This window comes from Lepisosteus platostomus, chromosome 3 (assembly GCF_059453375.1).
Source record: "Lepisosteus platostomus isolate fLepPlt1 chromosome 3, fLepPlt1.hap1, whole genome shotgun sequence".
Taxonomy (NCBI): domain Eukaryota; kingdom Metazoa; phylum Chordata; class Actinopteri; order Semionotiformes; family Lepisosteidae; genus Lepisosteus; species Lepisosteus platostomus.
Genome location: NC_142613.1, coordinates 9,247,809 through 9,263,542, shown reverse-complemented (window position 1 = coordinate 9,263,542; position 15,734 = coordinate 9,247,809). Strand labels below are relative to the sequence as shown.

The window sequence follows — 15,734 nt, the reverse complement described above, 5'->3', positions numbered from 1 at the left end:
CCTTGAAAGAAACCAGCATAGCAGCTTCATAAACACTCATTCCACATTCGTGCATTCATGTGTCTGACGAGTAGTATTTTACAAAACGGTCAATGACATGTTTTCTGTTTTACTCATCGTTTGGAAAAACATCGTTTGAAATTCAGCATTGACTGCATTCAAGCTTGTGGGTCGTGGATGGAAATAAGCCTGAATAATGAATTCAAAATTCCTGGATCTACCCATCCTGGTGAAAAAGATGGGTACCACGGTCCTGACTCTCATTAATGCCCGGGGTCATTAATGATTCCCGGGCATTTGTCGAGAAGAGTAGGGAGTTATCCCGGTGTCCGGGCCAAATTTCCCTCCTCGACCTGTACCGTGGCCTCCAGATTGTCCCCCTGTACATTTGGCTTGCACCTGCCCTGTGATGGACTGGCCCCCTGTCCAGGGTGTACCCTGCCTTGTGCTCGTTGCTTGCCAGGTAGGCTCCGGCTTCCCGCGACACAGTATGGTAGAAAGCAGTTTGGCAAATGACATGATATCCTACATGTGAACTGGAATATGAAAAAAAAAGCTTCTAAATCATCTCAGCTTCTTAATGAGCAAAGCTTAGCTGCTGATCTTACATTGAAATGCAAAGCAAAGTGATATCCTCATGTACTCTTTCTATGCCCATGGGCAATCTTACGAGATACCCTTAAACAATGGTCAATCACATGGTGTCTGTTTTAGTGAGCTTTTGAAAACATCATTTGAAATTCTGCACTGGCAGCAATCCAGCTTCTGGGTTATGGATCTAAATCAAGCTACATCAGTGAACAACAAGTTATTCTACCTGCCTTTCATTCATTTCAAAGCAAAGACTCATGAACTCTGCACACGTACTAAACCCGAGAACTCTGATCATCTGCGGCCTTGCTCCTGCTGAAACACTCTCCATTCATTCAGGACGGGCCTGGATCTGTACTGGGGGATCGGCTGGATGTGGAGAATCTCTGGCCCACCACTGCTCCAGGACTCGACTCCAAACGGGCCGGAACAAGGACACAGGAAGAAGCGTGGTGGGTCCAGAAGAGGAAGAGTGAGCTGAGCCCAGAGGCGCAGGGTGCGAGAGAGTGTGGAAAGAGGCGAGTGAAATAGAGACCGCTGGGAAGAAAGACTCGTATCCACAAACAGCTTCAGAGAAACCATCAACAAGAGCCGAGCATTGAAATACTGAAGACATTTATTCAAGTGCAACAATATACAACAGCCATCCCATAAATAATTCCATCCAGCTTAATGTATAAAAACAACAGCAAATGTATAAATAAAACTTAAATACTTAAATATGAAGGTGTGCACCTCAGCCCTGAATTGTGAAGCAATGTAAACATTAGTTTCAGACAGTAGATGTTCTGCAGTTTAAATAAACGTTACAGCAGCCAATACAACTCAATTAACACATTGAAATAAATAAAAATAAATAGAGAACTTCACTGAGACACAATATGAATATCTGTACAAAAGTTAAAATTTAATTCAATATGAATTCTTCATTGCTTTTAAACAAGCACACATTATGTATTTACGCTCTGTGACTCTCGGGCCACAATTTCCCAGAGGCTGGAAAATGAGCTTGAAACTTTGGGATTCACACCTAAGCTGGCCGCGCTGCTCTCTGTACTTGGTACATACTGAGACTCTGGGACCCCCAGCCCGAGACCCGCTGGTGAGCACTGGGGCCGGCCAGCCCTCACTGCTGCTTGACCATGAAGCTGGTGATGCGGTCGTTGGGGTGCTGGTGGCACATGGCCACTGGGCAGGGCTCCTCAATGGCCGAGCTGATGTACCAGCCGGGGCAGTTGACCGACTCGAAGGTGGAGGAGGAGACGCCGCTGTCCGTCTTGTAGAAGAGGAAGCGGGCCGCGGTGCTGCCGGAGCGGATGCTTCTCAGGTCCTCTTTGTTGAGGATCTCCTGAGGGGGGCGACAGCGAGAGCAGCAGTCAGAGCTGAGCGCCGGTAAGTGTGGATTGACGGGCAGCTGGTGCACAAGCCTCACGGGAGAGAATACCAGAGGACCAGCACACACAGAGCCCTGCCATCGCCTGACACTAATGTGCACCTTCACACACAGCACTAGGAAACCTCTCCAGCAGAAAGGTGACAGCTGATGCTCATTTCAACTGTCTGATTGAGGCAGAAGTCAAAGCCGAGTTGCTTGGAGCTGCTGCACAATCCTGCCGCTGCTTACAGACGTGCGGAGAGATGCCAGTGTGAAGACAAGGAGCGAAACCTTCCGATTTCGACTGCGCTTTGAGAGAGGAAGAGCAGAAGCCGACCACAGCGAGAGAGCTCCTACCTCAATCTGCAGGATGGGTTTGCCCTCGGACTCGGAGCAGGACAGGTACAGGTTGCGGCCCCCGATGCCCAGGGCCACTGGCTGGGACTGAGAGGAGACTGGAGGCAGCGAGACGTATGTGGACAGGTTCAGCCACACTGCGGGCACACAAGGAGAGAGCACGTCAGTCCTGCCACACCGCGCAATCTGTGCTCTAATTCTAGTCCCTTCTTGTGGGCCTGGCCAGCTGTCCCAAGGAAGAGGCCAGTCGCAGGGACTCACCTTTCTTGGAGGAGCTGGGGCCTTGCACAGTGATGGCCAGCAGCTCAGCAGCTCCGTTGGGGAGCTCGTTCAGCTTCCAGCTCTTGTTGTGCTGATCGGCGATGCTGTGCGCCAGGTCCTGGGTCCGGCGTGTGAAGGTGGGGTTGAACTGGTACTGCTGGTCAAAGCAGACCTCTGTAGGACAGAGACACAAGAGCTCGGGTCAGGGAGTAAAGTGGGGTACATCCTGGACAGGATGCCAATCCCTCGCAGGGCACACAGACAGACATGCACACCCTCACACCAGGCCAATGAAACTGCCAGTATGTCCCGAGTCTGTGGGAGGAAACCCACACAAACACGGGAGAACATACAAACTCCACACAGATGGCACCCCAGGTCCAGAATTGAGCCCCGGGCTCTAGAGCTGTGAGGCACCAATGCTGACCACTGCACCACCACGCTGCCCTCAAGTATTTCTGAATCAGACATCTTTGCCAGTAAACTGCAACATCAGCCTCATCAGGATGTTGTCTGTTCCTCCTCAGACACAGCAGAGTGGGGAAAGACCGGCTGTGTAGGAGCCTCCTACCTTCCACCAGCTGCTCTATCACAAAGTGGAACAGGGTGTCCCCAGTGAACTCTGACCCCAGCGGCTTCTCCTGCACCTTCTTCATCCTCTCCAGGGCGACGATGAGTGTGGCGGCGTGGCGAAAGCTGTGCAGAGGGTGAGACTCCACCTCCAGCTCCAGCCCAGGGCTGAGGAGGCAGCGCCTTCTGGGCAAGAAGGAGTCATCCCTCAGGCCGTGATTCTGGAGGACAGGGGAGCAAACGCACAGTCAGCGACCAGGAACCTGCTGCGTGTGTGTGGGCAGCCGTTACTAGACTCCCGGGCTCCGTCTGGACTAATTCGGCTCCAGTGTACAACTGCCGCTAATAGACACCGGAGTAAGACTTTACATGTCTGCAGAAACGCGTCAGCCGCTACAGTATATAAATGACTCTGTGCGCACACAGAGCTATGCAGCAATTAATATCTTTGCCCCTTGTTCCAAATACTCGATGAAGTTAGCTACAACTCTCGTCTACATGCGTCATCAGTTCATTTCTTCCCTGTGAGAACAATATGCAGCGCCTCACCTTGGCCGGTAGAGGGCAGTCTACCTCCGTCATGTCGGGATCACTGCAAAGAACACAGTTTCGTAATGAATTACAACAGACCCACAGAATAAAACATGACAATCTTCATAGTTACCGTCTGGTTTTGAAAAAATCATTGTTTAAAATTCATATGAAGGTTCACTTTTGTTTGAGCCTCATGCCTTTTCAACAGTCCTGTGCTACTTTCTTATAGACAGTAGATAGCAAACGCTTAATAATCGTGATTACATAATGTTGTAACGCAACGGGGGCTCAGGCGGGCGCCCTTGCCGCATCTGGTCGGCCGTAAGCGTTACAATATACTCTTTGAGTCATTACAAAGTGAGCATCTCAAGGCTTCAGGTGTCACATGAATATAATTACTTTTATTATCACACTTTAAAACACTCAAGAACACAGCTGATTCTGCACGGTTTTGTTCTTTTCCTATGAAAGCGGAGGTGAGTCTCCACTCAGACGGAGCTCAGTGCTGGAGGTTCCCGGCGCCAGGAGTGCGATCAATCCCCTCACCTTTCTAAAGCCAAGGATAAGTCGAACTCGATGTCACACATCATGTTTGCGCCTAGAACACAAGAAAAAACACATTGACATTTCATATATTCCCATAATCTTTAAACATACACATCGTATATATATTGTAATTCCGTAAAAAGTACATTTCAAATTATATTTGTCTACATTTACACAAATATATTACACATCAGCCAGTAACTAAAAAAGTTCATAACTGCAGTGATTTCCTTATTTCATGAACTCGTTCCAACCCAATATTTCTAGAAATATAAAAAATACAACAACCCGCGATTCGGCATCCTCAATTAAAGTCGCGCAAACGAGTCCTTGAATTGTTTCTGCTCAAGAGCTTTTCCAAAAGCCCCGCAGCGCCACCATTTCTGCCCTGCGAACTGACAGCGGATCTTTCACACTAACATACAGATGACAAATTTTCCATTAAAGCCCATTACCCGACTTTAGCTCTGCGATTTTACCCCTATGCCCGAATGTCTCTTTGCCGGTACCTGAGGTTGTCTTCCAGCGGCAAAGTCAACTCCGTGTCGTTCAGCTCAGCCACTCGGGAACTGACCAGCGCACCGCAGATCCGCCTGTTTATACCCGCGGCTCTAGGAAAATGGGGTTTCCGCTCCCGAAAGCGGAAGAAAACGAAATTCGACTGTCGAAATTCTGTAATTAGCCAGAAAACACTGGATTGTACACGAGAGTTGAAATTATTGAAACAATCGAAAATACCTTTAAGATACAATAAAGCTGCGAAATTATTTTACACTTCGTTTTTATTTTGTGCCCCTTGTACATGTTGGTTTAAGAGCTTCCTACTATAGGTGTCTGAAATATTTTTAAATCTGTCTTTTGCAGGGCATCTGTCGGTTCTCAGCTCTGCTGTGGCATGGAGAGGCAGTACGAAGCATGGAGTTATTAATAGCGCGGGATATATGGATGAAATTAGTAAAATACTAACAATGTCAGCTGGCAGACTGACAGAGTTTCCATTCTGTTTTTCAGAATTGTACTACATATGATATCATTTACCAAACCGCTTTATGCCGTACGGTGTCGCGGGAAGCCGGAGCCGACCCGGCAAGCAACGAGCAAAAGGCAGGGTACACGCAGGGCAATCATGATACATGGGGACAATTTGGAGGCCACGGTAAAGGCTGAGGGGGGAATTTGGCCCGGACACCGGGATAACTCACTACTCTTCTCGAGAAAAGTCCGGGTATCTTTAATGACAACTGAGAGTCAGGACCCAGCTTTAACGTCTCATCCGAAAGACGGCGCCCACTACAGTATAGTGTCCCCGCCACTATACAGGGGTATTAAGACTCACATGGACTGCAGGGTGGGCGCCCCCCGCTGGTCCCACTAACACCTCTTCCAGCAGCAACCATTGCTTCCCAGGAGGTCTCCCATCCAGGTACTGACCAGGCTCAACCCTGCTTCGCTTCAATGGGTAGCTATTTGAGAGCTGCAGGGTGATATGGCCGCTGGCATTACATACTATATAAACATCTAATATATACCTATAATAAAAAATAGTATGCGCTTTCAATCAGCAGTAACATCCCAAGATTTTTGAATTCACGGAAAACCAGTCAGACAGACCAATGAAGATCTGACTCCCTATGTTTCTTTAAAGTTTTGTTTTCTTCGCGACCAGGGTTTGTTTTTTTTGGGGGGGGAGGGGATCAGTTCAACTCAGAGCAAATAAAATAGCCGGACACTCAGTCTGTATGTGATTTTATACACATTCACACTTCAAACTCACGGCACACTGTTTTGGATAGAATACTCGTCTTCATCAGAGAATTAGTGCACGGTCGTCAGTTTTCCTGTTTAAACTTGGAACAAAAATCGTGCTCTTGTGGTGGTTTTTCACAAGGAAGTGAAGAAATAGGCTATTTCCTTCCAAATATTCGGAAAGCGTATCTACTATTCGCCCGGGTTTCCGCGTTGCAAAACAAACTTTCCCTGATTTTGCTTGTTTTGAAGTTTTAATAACAAAAGGAAGTTGATCATCGCCGCAATTTGTGGTGGAAGTTTGATAAATTTGACTAAAAGTCATTGAAAACTCCTCACCCTTGGCCAGGATATCTTGTCCCTGAGGTTTAGACTCGTTCATGGTTGAATAATAAGACACGACGTCGTTATTTAAGATTTTTGAACTATCCATATGTACTGTTATAGAAAGCGTTGAGGTTATTAAAATTGGTCCGGATTAAGTGTGATTCATTTGTGTTAATAACGCCTCTAACGGGTCTTGTGTGTAAACTACTTTCTGGGCTCATTTGCATTAGAGAGACCCACTCGTCAGTGACTATAGGGCTATAATGTACTGCTCTTATATAAAGTCTTGCAGGTTAAAGAAATGACACTCCAAAATGTTCATAACTATCATCCTGTTCAAAAAGCACTTCAGCTCGAGATTCAAACATGAACAAGGTGATTTATGTGTGTTCTGTAGTGTGGTCTGGGAAAGAAACTCGGACAGATTTATCTCTTACACGTATAAATATAAAACTGTTTTGGGAAGACTTGAAAAACTTCATCTTTAAGTGTATCGATGTGAATGTCAGGTTTAAGGAATTGTTAAGCTTTGCAAGGTGTAATATGGAAAAGGGGCATGTATATATAATCTGTTATTAATAACGGCTTGATCTCACAATCCATACATCACAATGGGCCACTGCTACTCCTTCTTTTACGATATGTGAGATGGATGTGCAAGATTACATAAAAATAAGAAGGTAAAAGGCACAACTGACAAACTGTACGTAAAATATTTAATTTGATGTGTCCGGATTTGTAATTCTCTGTAGCAACATTTTGTTGAGTCTTTTTTGCTCACTTTTCTGTTTGGAAAACTATTTTCCTTTGCCTGTAACAACTGATGTTCAATAAAAGTAAAAAACGTACTGCTCTCTCAGTAACACTGTCTGCTGGCAGTGAATTGGTTTGGGGTTCCTAAGTATCTAGTTTATAAGAGGGGGGGTGGGGGGGAGATCTTGTTTGCTAGAAGTTCAGCAGCTCAGTGCAGATAAAATGTCATCCAGCTGTTTCTTAAAGGTGCCCAGAGGTTGGGCCTCACTCTGGAGAGGAGCACAGCTGTATTGTCAATTGGGTGTATCAGGAAATTCCAGTCGCAAACAGAACAAGAGAGAGAGCACATCCACTGGCAAGCTGTTCAGCATACGTGACTTGATTAGTTGATCTGGAGGTCTCATTCAGACGTTCCTTGAAAGAAACCAACATAGCAGCTTCGTAAACTCTCGTTCCACATTCGCGCATTCCTGTGTCTGACGCGTAGCACTTTACAAAACGGTCAATGACATGTTTTCTGTTTTACTCATCATTTGGAAAAAACATCGTTTGAAATTCAGCATTGACTGCATTCAAGCTTGTGGGTATTGGATGGAAATAAGCGTGAATAATGAATTCAAAATTCCTGGATCTACCCATCCTGGTGAAAAAGATGGGTACCACGGTCCTGACTCTCAGTGGTCATTAATGATTCCCGGGCATTTGTCGAGAAGAGTAGGGAGTTATCCCGGTGTCCGGGCCAAATTCCCCCCCTCGACCTGTACCGTGGCCTCCAGATTGTCCCCCTGTACAATTGGCTTGCACCTGCCCTGTGATGGACTGGCCCCCTGTCCAGGGTGTACCCTGCCTTGTGCTCGTTGCTTGCCAGGTAGGCTCCGGCTTCCCGCGACACAGTATGGTAGAAAGCAGTTTGGCAAATGACATGATATCCTACATGTGAGCTGGAATATGAAGAAACAGCTTCTAAATCATCTCAGCTTCTTAATGAGCAAAGCATAGCTGCTGATCTTACATTGAAATGCAAAGCAAAATGATATCCTCATGTACTCTTTCTATGCCCATGGGCAATCTTACGAGATACCCTTAAACAATGGTCAATCACATGGTGTCTGTTTTAGTGAGCTTTTGAAAACATCATTTGAAATTCTGCACTGGCAGCAATCCAGCTTATGGGTTATGGATCTAAATCAAGCTACATCAGTGAACAACAAGTTCTTCTACTTTACGTTATTGCCTGCCTTTCATTCATTTCAAAGCAAAGACTCATGAACTCTGCACACGTACTAAACCCGAGAACTCTGCTCATCTGCGGCCTTGATCCTGCTGAAACACTCTCCATTCATTCAGGACGGGCCTGGATCTGTACTGGGGGATCGGCTGGATGTGGAGAATCTCTGACCCGCCACTGCTCCGGGACTTGACTCCAAACGGGCCGGAACAAGGACACAGGAAGAAGCGTGGTGGGTCCAGAAGAGGAAGAGTGAGCTGAGCCCAGAGGCGGAGGGTGCGAGAGAGTGTGGAAAGAGGCGAGTGAAATAGAGACCGCTGGGAAGAAAGACTCGTATCCACAAACAGCTTCAGAGAAACCATCAACAAGAGCCGAGCATTGAAATACTGAAGACATTTATTCAAGTGCAACAATATACAACAGCCATCCCATAAATAATTCCATCCAACTTAATGTATAAAAACAACAGTAAATATATAAATAAAACTTAAATACTTAAATATGAAGGTGTGCACCTCAGCCCTGAATTGTGAAGCAATGTAAACATTAGTTCCAGACAGTAAAAGTTCTGCAGTGTGAACAAACGTTACAGCAGTCAATACAACTCAATTAACACATTGAAATAAATAAAAATAAATAGAGAACTTCACTGAGACACAATATGAATATCTGTACAAAAGTTAAGTTTTAATTCAATATGAATTCTTCATTGCTTTTAAACAAGCACACATTATGTATTTACGCTCTGTGACTCTCGGCCACAATTTCCCAGAGGCTGGAAAATGAGCTTGAAACTTTGGGATTCACACCTAAGCTGGCCGCGCTGCTCTCTGTACTTGGTACATACTGAGACTCTGGGACCCCCAGCCCGAGACCCGCTGGTGAGCACTGGGGCCGGCCAGCCCTCACTGCTGCTTGACCATGAAGCTGGTGATGCGGTCGTTGGGGTGCAGGTGGCACATGGCCACTGGGCAGGGCTCCTCAATGGCCGTGCTGATGTACCAGCCGGGGCAGTTGACCGACTCGAAGGTGGAGGAGGAGACGCCGCTGTCCGTCTTGTAGAAGAGGAAGCGGGCCGCGGTGCTGCCGGAGCGGATGCTTCTCAGGTCCTCTTTGTTGGGGATCTCCTGAGGGGGGCGACAGCGAGAGCAGCAGTCAGAGCTGAGCGCCGGTAAGTGTGGATTGACGGGCAGCTGGTGCACAAGCCTCACGGGAGAGAATACCAGAGGACCAGCACACACAGAGCCCTGCCATCGCCTGACACTAATGTGCACCTTCACACACAGCACTAGGAAACCTCTCCAGCAGAAAGGTGACAGCTGATGCTCATTAACCTACAAGGCTTTACATGGCTTGGCACCTCAATACCTGTCTGAACTTTTATCGCCCTACTCCCCACCTCGCAACCTCCGCTCTTCAAATTCTGCCCTCCTTACTGTCCCCCAAGCCCGTCTACATTGTATGGGCGACAGGGCCTTCTCCTGCTATGCCCCCAAGCTCTGGAACTCCTTGCCCAAGGATATTAGAGAGTCACCTTCTCTAAACTCCTTCAAATCCAGACTCAAAACCCTCCTTTTCAGAAAAGCCTTTACTTAACTGGCTCCATTCTTCACCCCTCTGCTCTTCTTAATACCATCTTCCACGGTCTCCTCTATTGTTATTGTTGTATTGTTGTAATTATAATTGTGTCCTGTCTTGTGAAATTTTCTTATTTATTGTTGTAGTCTTCTTATTTATTGTTATTGTCATCCTGTAAAGCGCTTTGAGAAGCCACCTTTAAAGGCGCTATATAAAATAAAGTTTATTATTATTATATTATTATTATTATTTCAACTGTCTGATTGAGGCAGAAGTCAAAACCGAGTTGCTTGGAGCTGCTGCACAATCCTGCCGCTGCTTACAGACATGCGGAGAGATGCCAGTGTGAAGACAAGGAGCGAAACCTTCTGATTTCGACTGCGCTTTGAGAGAGGAAGAGAAGAAGCCGACTGCAGCGAGAGAGCTCCTACCTCAATCTGCAGGATGGGTTTGCCCTCGGACTCGGAGCAGGACAGGTACAGGTTGCGGCCCCCGATGCCCAGGGCCACTGGCTGGGACTGAGAGGAGACTGGAGGCAGCGAGACGTATGTGGACAGGTTCAGCCACACTGCGGGCACACAAGGAGAGAGCACGTCAGTCCTGCCATACCGCGCAATCTGTGCTCTAATTCTAGTCACTTCTTGTGTGTAGGACCTTGTCATCACGGATACAGAGGGTCTTTCCAACAGGACGCTGATGTTGTGGTGTGAACAGTCCTGTCCTGAAGAGCTGTCCTGTGTCTGCGGAGCTGAGAAGCACTGGACCTGAAGGGCCTGGCCAGCTCTCCTGAGGAGGAGGCCTGTCGCAGGGACTCACTTTTCTTGGCGGAGCTGGGGCCTTGCACAGTGATGGCCAGCAGCTCAGCAGCTCCGTTGGGGAGCTCGTTCAGCTTCCAGCTCTTGTTGTGCTGATCGGCGATGCTGTGCGCCAGGTCCTGGGTCCGGCGTGTGAAGGTGGGGTTGAACTGGTACTGCTGGTCAAAGCAGACCTCTGTGGGACAGAGACACAAGAGCTCGAGTCAGGGAGTAAAGTGGGGTACATCCGGGACAGGATGCCAGTGCCTCGCAGGGCACACAGACAGACATGCACACCCTCACACCAGGCCAATGAAACTGCCAGTATGTCCCGAGACTGTGGGAGGAAACCCACACAAACACGGGAGAACATACAAACTTCACACAGATGGCACCCCAGGTCCAGAATTGAGCCCAGGGCTCCAGAGCTGTGAGGCACCAATGCTGACCACTGCACCACCATGCTGCCCTGAAGTATTTCTGAATCAGACATCTTTGCCAGTAAACTGCAACATCAGCCTCATCAGGATGTTGTCTGTTCCTCCTCAGACACAGCAGAGTGGGGAAAGACCGGCTGTGTAGGAGCCTCCTACCTTCCACCAGCTGCTCTATCACAAAGTGGAACAGGGTGTCCCCAGTGAACTCTGTCCCCAGCGGCTTCTCCTGCACCTTCTTCATCCTCTCCAGGGCGACGATGAGTGTGGCGGCGTGGCGAAAGCTGTGCAGAGGGTGAGACTCCACCTCCAGCTCCAGCCCAGGGCTGAGGAGGCAGCGCCTTCTGGGCAAGAAAGAGTCATCCCTCAGGCCGTGATTCTGGAGAACAGGGGAGCAAACGCACAGTCAGCGACCAGGAACCTGCTGCGTGTGTGTGGGCAGCGGTTACTAGACTCCCGGGCTCCGTCTGGACTAATTCGGCTCCAGTGTACAACTGCCGCTAATAGACACCGGAGTAAGACTTTACATGTCTGCAGAAACGCGTCAGCCGCTACAGTATATAAATGACTCTGTGCGCACACACAGCTATGCAGCAATTACTATCTCTGCCACTTGTTCCAAATACTCGATGAAGTTCGCTACTCCTCTCGTCTACATGCGTCATCGGTTCATTTCTTCCCTGTGAGAATAACATGCAGCGCCTCACCTTGGCCGGTAGAGGGCAGTCTACCTCCGTCATGTCGGGATCACTGCAAAGAACACAGTTTCGTAATGAATTACAACAAACCCACAGAATAAAACATGACAATCTTCATAGTTACCGTCTGGTTTTGAAAAAATCATTGTTTAAAATTCATATGAAGGTTCACTTTTGTTTGAGCCTTTTCAACAGTCCTGTCCTACTTTCTTATAGACAGTAGATAGCAAACGCTTAATAATCGTGGTTACATAATATACTCTTTTAGTCATTACAAAGTGAGCATTTCAAGGCTTCAGGTGTCACATGAATATAATTACTTTTATTATCACACTTTAAAACACTCAAGAACACAGCTGGTTCTGCACGGTTTTGTTCTTTGCCTATGAAAGCGGAGGTGAGTCTCCACTCAGACGGAGCTCAGTGCTGTAGGTTCCCGGCGCCAGGAGTGCGATCGATCCCCTCACCTTTCTAAAGCCAAGGATAAGTCGAACTCGATGTCACACATCATGTTTGCGCCTAGAACACAAGAAAAAACACATTGACATTTCATATATTCCCATAATCTTTAAACATACACATCGCATATATATTGTAATTCCGTAAAAAGTACATTTCAAATTATATTTGTCTACATTTACACAAATATATTACACATCAGCCAGTAACTAAAAAAGTTCATAACTGCAGTGATCTCCTTATTTCATGAACTCGTTCCAACCCAATATTTCTAGAAATTTAAAAAATACAACAACCCGCGATTCGGCATCCTCAATTAAAGTCGCGCAAACGAGTCCTTGAATTGTTTCTGCTCAAGAAATTTTCCAAAAGCCCCGCAGCGCCACCATTTCTGCCCTGCGAACTGACAGCGGATCTTTCACACTAACATACAGATGACAAATATTCCATTAAAGCCCATTACCCGACTTCAGCTCTGCGATTCTACCCCTATGCCCGAATCAGAGGAATGTCTCTTTGCCGGTACCTGAGGTTGTCTTCCAGCGGCAAAGTCAACTCCGTGTCGTTCAGCTCAGCCACTCGGGAACTGACCAGCGCACCGCAGATCCGCCTGTTTATACCCGCGGCTCTAGGAAAATGGGGTTTCCGCTCCCGAAAGCGGAAGAAAACGAAATTCGACTGTCGAAATTCTGTAATTAGCCAGAAAACACTGGATTGTACACGAGAGTTGAAATTATTGAAACAATCGAAATTACCTTTAAGATACAATAAAGCTGCGAAATTATTTTACACTTCGTTTTTATGTTGTGCCCCTTGTACATGTTGGTTTAAGAGCTTCCTACTATAGGTGTCTGAAATATTTTTAAATCTGTCTTTTGCAGGGCATCTGTCGGTTCTCAGCTCTGGTGTGGCATGGAGAGGCAGTACGAAGCATGGAGTTATTAATAGCGCGGGATATATGGATGAAATTAGTAAAATACTAACAATGTCAGCTGGCAGACTGACAGAGTTTCCATTCTGTTTTTTAGAATTGTACTACATATGATATCATTTACCAAACCGCTTTATGCCGTACGGTGTCGCGGGAAGCCGGAGCCGACCCGGCAAGCAACGAGCGAAAGGCAGGGTACACGCAGGGCAATCATGATACATGGGGACAATTTGGAGGCCACGGTAAAGGCCGAGGGGGCAATTTGGCCCGGACACCGGGATAACTCACTACTCTTCTCGAGAAAAGTCCGGGTATCTTTAATGACAACTGAGAGTCAGGACCCCGCTTTAACGTCTCATCCGAAAGACGGCGCCCACCACAGTATAGTGTCCCCGCCACTATACAGGGGTATTAAGACTCACATGGACTGCAGGGTGGGCGCCCCCCGCTGGTCCCACTAACACCTCTTCCAGCAGCAACCAAAAGACGCATTCCTAATGCAAGAAATTGTATAGGGCTAATAAAGAAACATTATTATTATTATTATTATTATTATTATTACCTCTTCCAGCAGCAACCATTGCTTCCCAGGAGGTCTCCCATCAAGGTACTGACCAGCCTCAACCCTGCTTCGCTTCAATGCGTAGCTATTTGAGAGCTGCAGGGTGATATGGCCGCTGGCATTACATACTATATAAACATCTAATATATACATATAATACAAAATAGTATGCGCTTTCAATCAGCAGTAACATCCCAACATTTTTGAATTCACGGAAAACCAGTCAGACAGACCAATGAAGATCTGACTCCCTATGTTTCTTTAAAGTTTTGTTTTCTTCGCGACCAGGGTTTGTTTTTTTTGGGGGGGAGGGGATCAGTTCAACTCAGAGCAAATAAAATAGCCGGACACTCAGTCTGTATGCGATTTTATACACATTCACACTTCAAACTCACGGCACACTGTTTTGGATAGAATACTCGTCTTCATCAGAGAATTAGTGCACGGTCGTCAGTTTTCCTGTTTAAACTTGGAACAAAAATCGTGCTCTTGTGGTGGTTTTTCACAAGGAAGTTAAGAAATAGGCTATTTCCTTCCAAAGATTTGGAAAGCGTATCTACTATTCACCCGGGTTTCTGCGTTGCAAAACAAACTTTCCTTGATTTTGCTTGTTTTGAAGTTTTAATAACAAAAGGAAGTTGATCATCGCCGCAATTTGTGGTGGAAGTTTGATAAATTTGACTAAAAGTCATTGAAAACTCCTCACCCTTGGCCAGGATATCTTGTCCCCAAAGTCACTGAGGTTTAGACTCGTTCTTGGTTGAATAATAAGACACGACGTCGTTATTTAAGATTTTTGAACTATCCATATGTACTGTTATAGAAAGCGTTGAGGTTATTAAAATTGGTCCGGATTAAGTTTGATTCATTTGTGTTAATAACGCCTCTAACGGGTTTGTGTGTAAACTACTTTATGGGCTCATTTGCATTAGAGAGACCCACTCGTCAGTGACTATAGGGCTGTGATGTACTGCTCTTAGATACAGTCTTACAGGTTAAAGAAATGACACTCCAAAATGTTCATAGGTAACATCCTGTTCAAAAAGCACTTCAGCTCGAGATTCAAACATGAACAAGGTGATTTATGTGTGTTCTGTAGGTCTGCTCTGGGAAAGAAACTCGGACAGATTGATCTCTTACACGTATAAATATAAAACTGTTTTGGGAAGACTTGAAAAACTTCATCTTTAAGTGTATCGATGTGAATGTCAGGTTTAAGGAATTGTTAAGTTTTGCAAGGTGTAATATGGAAAAGGGGCATGTATATATAATCTGATATTTATAAAGGCTTGATCTCACAATCTGTACATCACAATGGGCCACTGCTACTCCTTCTTTTACGATATGTGAGATGGATGTGCAAGATTACATAAAAATAAGAAGGTAAAAGGCACAACTGACAAACTGTACGTAAAATATTTAATTTGATGTGTCCGAATTTGTAATTATCTGTAGCAACAGCAAAACTGTTTCTCCTTTGCCTGTAACAACTGATGTTCAATAAAAGTAAAAAACGTACTGCTCTCTCAGTAACACTGTCTGCTGGCAGTGAATTGGTTTGGGGTTCCTAAGTATCTAGTTTATAAGAGGGAATACATAACAGCAAATGTTTGATGCTCTGTCCTTTTGCAATAATCCGATATGTAGAGAAAATATATTTATTGGGTTTCTGACACAGATCTGTGTGAGAGCATAAGAAAGGCCTGGTAATGTCATCCAGCTGTTTCTTAAAGGTGCCCAGAGGTTGGGCCTCACTCTGGAGAGGAGCACAGCTGTATTGTCAATTGGGTGTATCAGGAAATTCCAGTCGCAAACAGAACAAGAGAGAGAGCACATCCACTGGCAAGCTGTTCAGCACACGTGACTTGATTAGTTGATCTGGAGGTCTCATTCAGCCGTTCCTTGAAAGAAACCAGCATAGCAGCTTCGTAAACTCTCGTTCCACATTCGCGCATTCCTGTGTCTGACGAGTAGTATTTTACAAAACGGT

At 46.2% G+C, this 15,734-nt stretch overlaps 2 protein-coding genes across 4 annotated transcripts; both read right to left on the bottom strand.

Moving 5' to 3' along the window:
- Nucleotides 1–1,189: 1,189 nt before the first annotated feature.
- On the bottom strand, nucleotides 1,190–4,861 carry LOC148674292 (interleukin-1 beta-like). Of its 3 annotated transcripts, none has more exons than XM_088624313.1 (7): nucleotides 4,744–4,861; nucleotides 4,235–4,286; nucleotides 3,704–3,746; nucleotides 3,156–3,375; nucleotides 2,585–2,758; nucleotides 2,324–2,460; nucleotides 1,190–1,939 (listed from the first exon to the last, which is right to left on the bottom strand). In XM_088624313.1, the coding sequence occupies exons 2-7, from the start codon at nucleotides 4,276–4,278 to the stop codon at nucleotides 1,718–1,720; spliced, it is 840 nt and encodes a 279-aa protein (XP_088480439.1). In that variant the 5' UTR covers nucleotides 4,279–4,286; nucleotides 4,744–4,861; the 3' UTR covers nucleotides 1,190–1,717. The 3 variants fall into 3 exon arrangements, with proteins under 3 accessions (XP_088480439.1, XP_088480440.1, XP_088480441.1); XM_088624314.1 differs by having other exon boundaries at nucleotides 4,690–4,819; XM_088624315.1 differs by lacking the exon at nucleotides 4,744–4,861 and adding an exon at nucleotides 4,714–4,731.
- Nucleotides 4,862–8,666: 3,805 nt separating this feature from the next.
- Nucleotides 8,667–12,827, bottom strand: LOC148674291 (interleukin-1 beta-like). Its single transcript, XM_088624312.1, has 7 exons — nucleotides 12,778–12,827; nucleotides 12,260–12,311; nucleotides 11,802–11,844; nucleotides 11,254–11,473; nucleotides 10,683–10,856; nucleotides 10,298–10,434; nucleotides 8,667–9,415 (listed from the first exon to the last, which is right to left on the bottom strand). The coding sequence occupies exons 2-7, from the start codon at nucleotides 12,301–12,303 to the stop codon at nucleotides 9,194–9,196; spliced, it is 840 nt and encodes a 279-aa protein (XP_088480438.1). The 5' UTR covers nucleotides 12,304–12,311; nucleotides 12,778–12,827; the 3' UTR covers nucleotides 8,667–9,193.
- Between the last annotated feature and the right edge of the window lie 2,907 nt (nucleotides 12,828–15,734).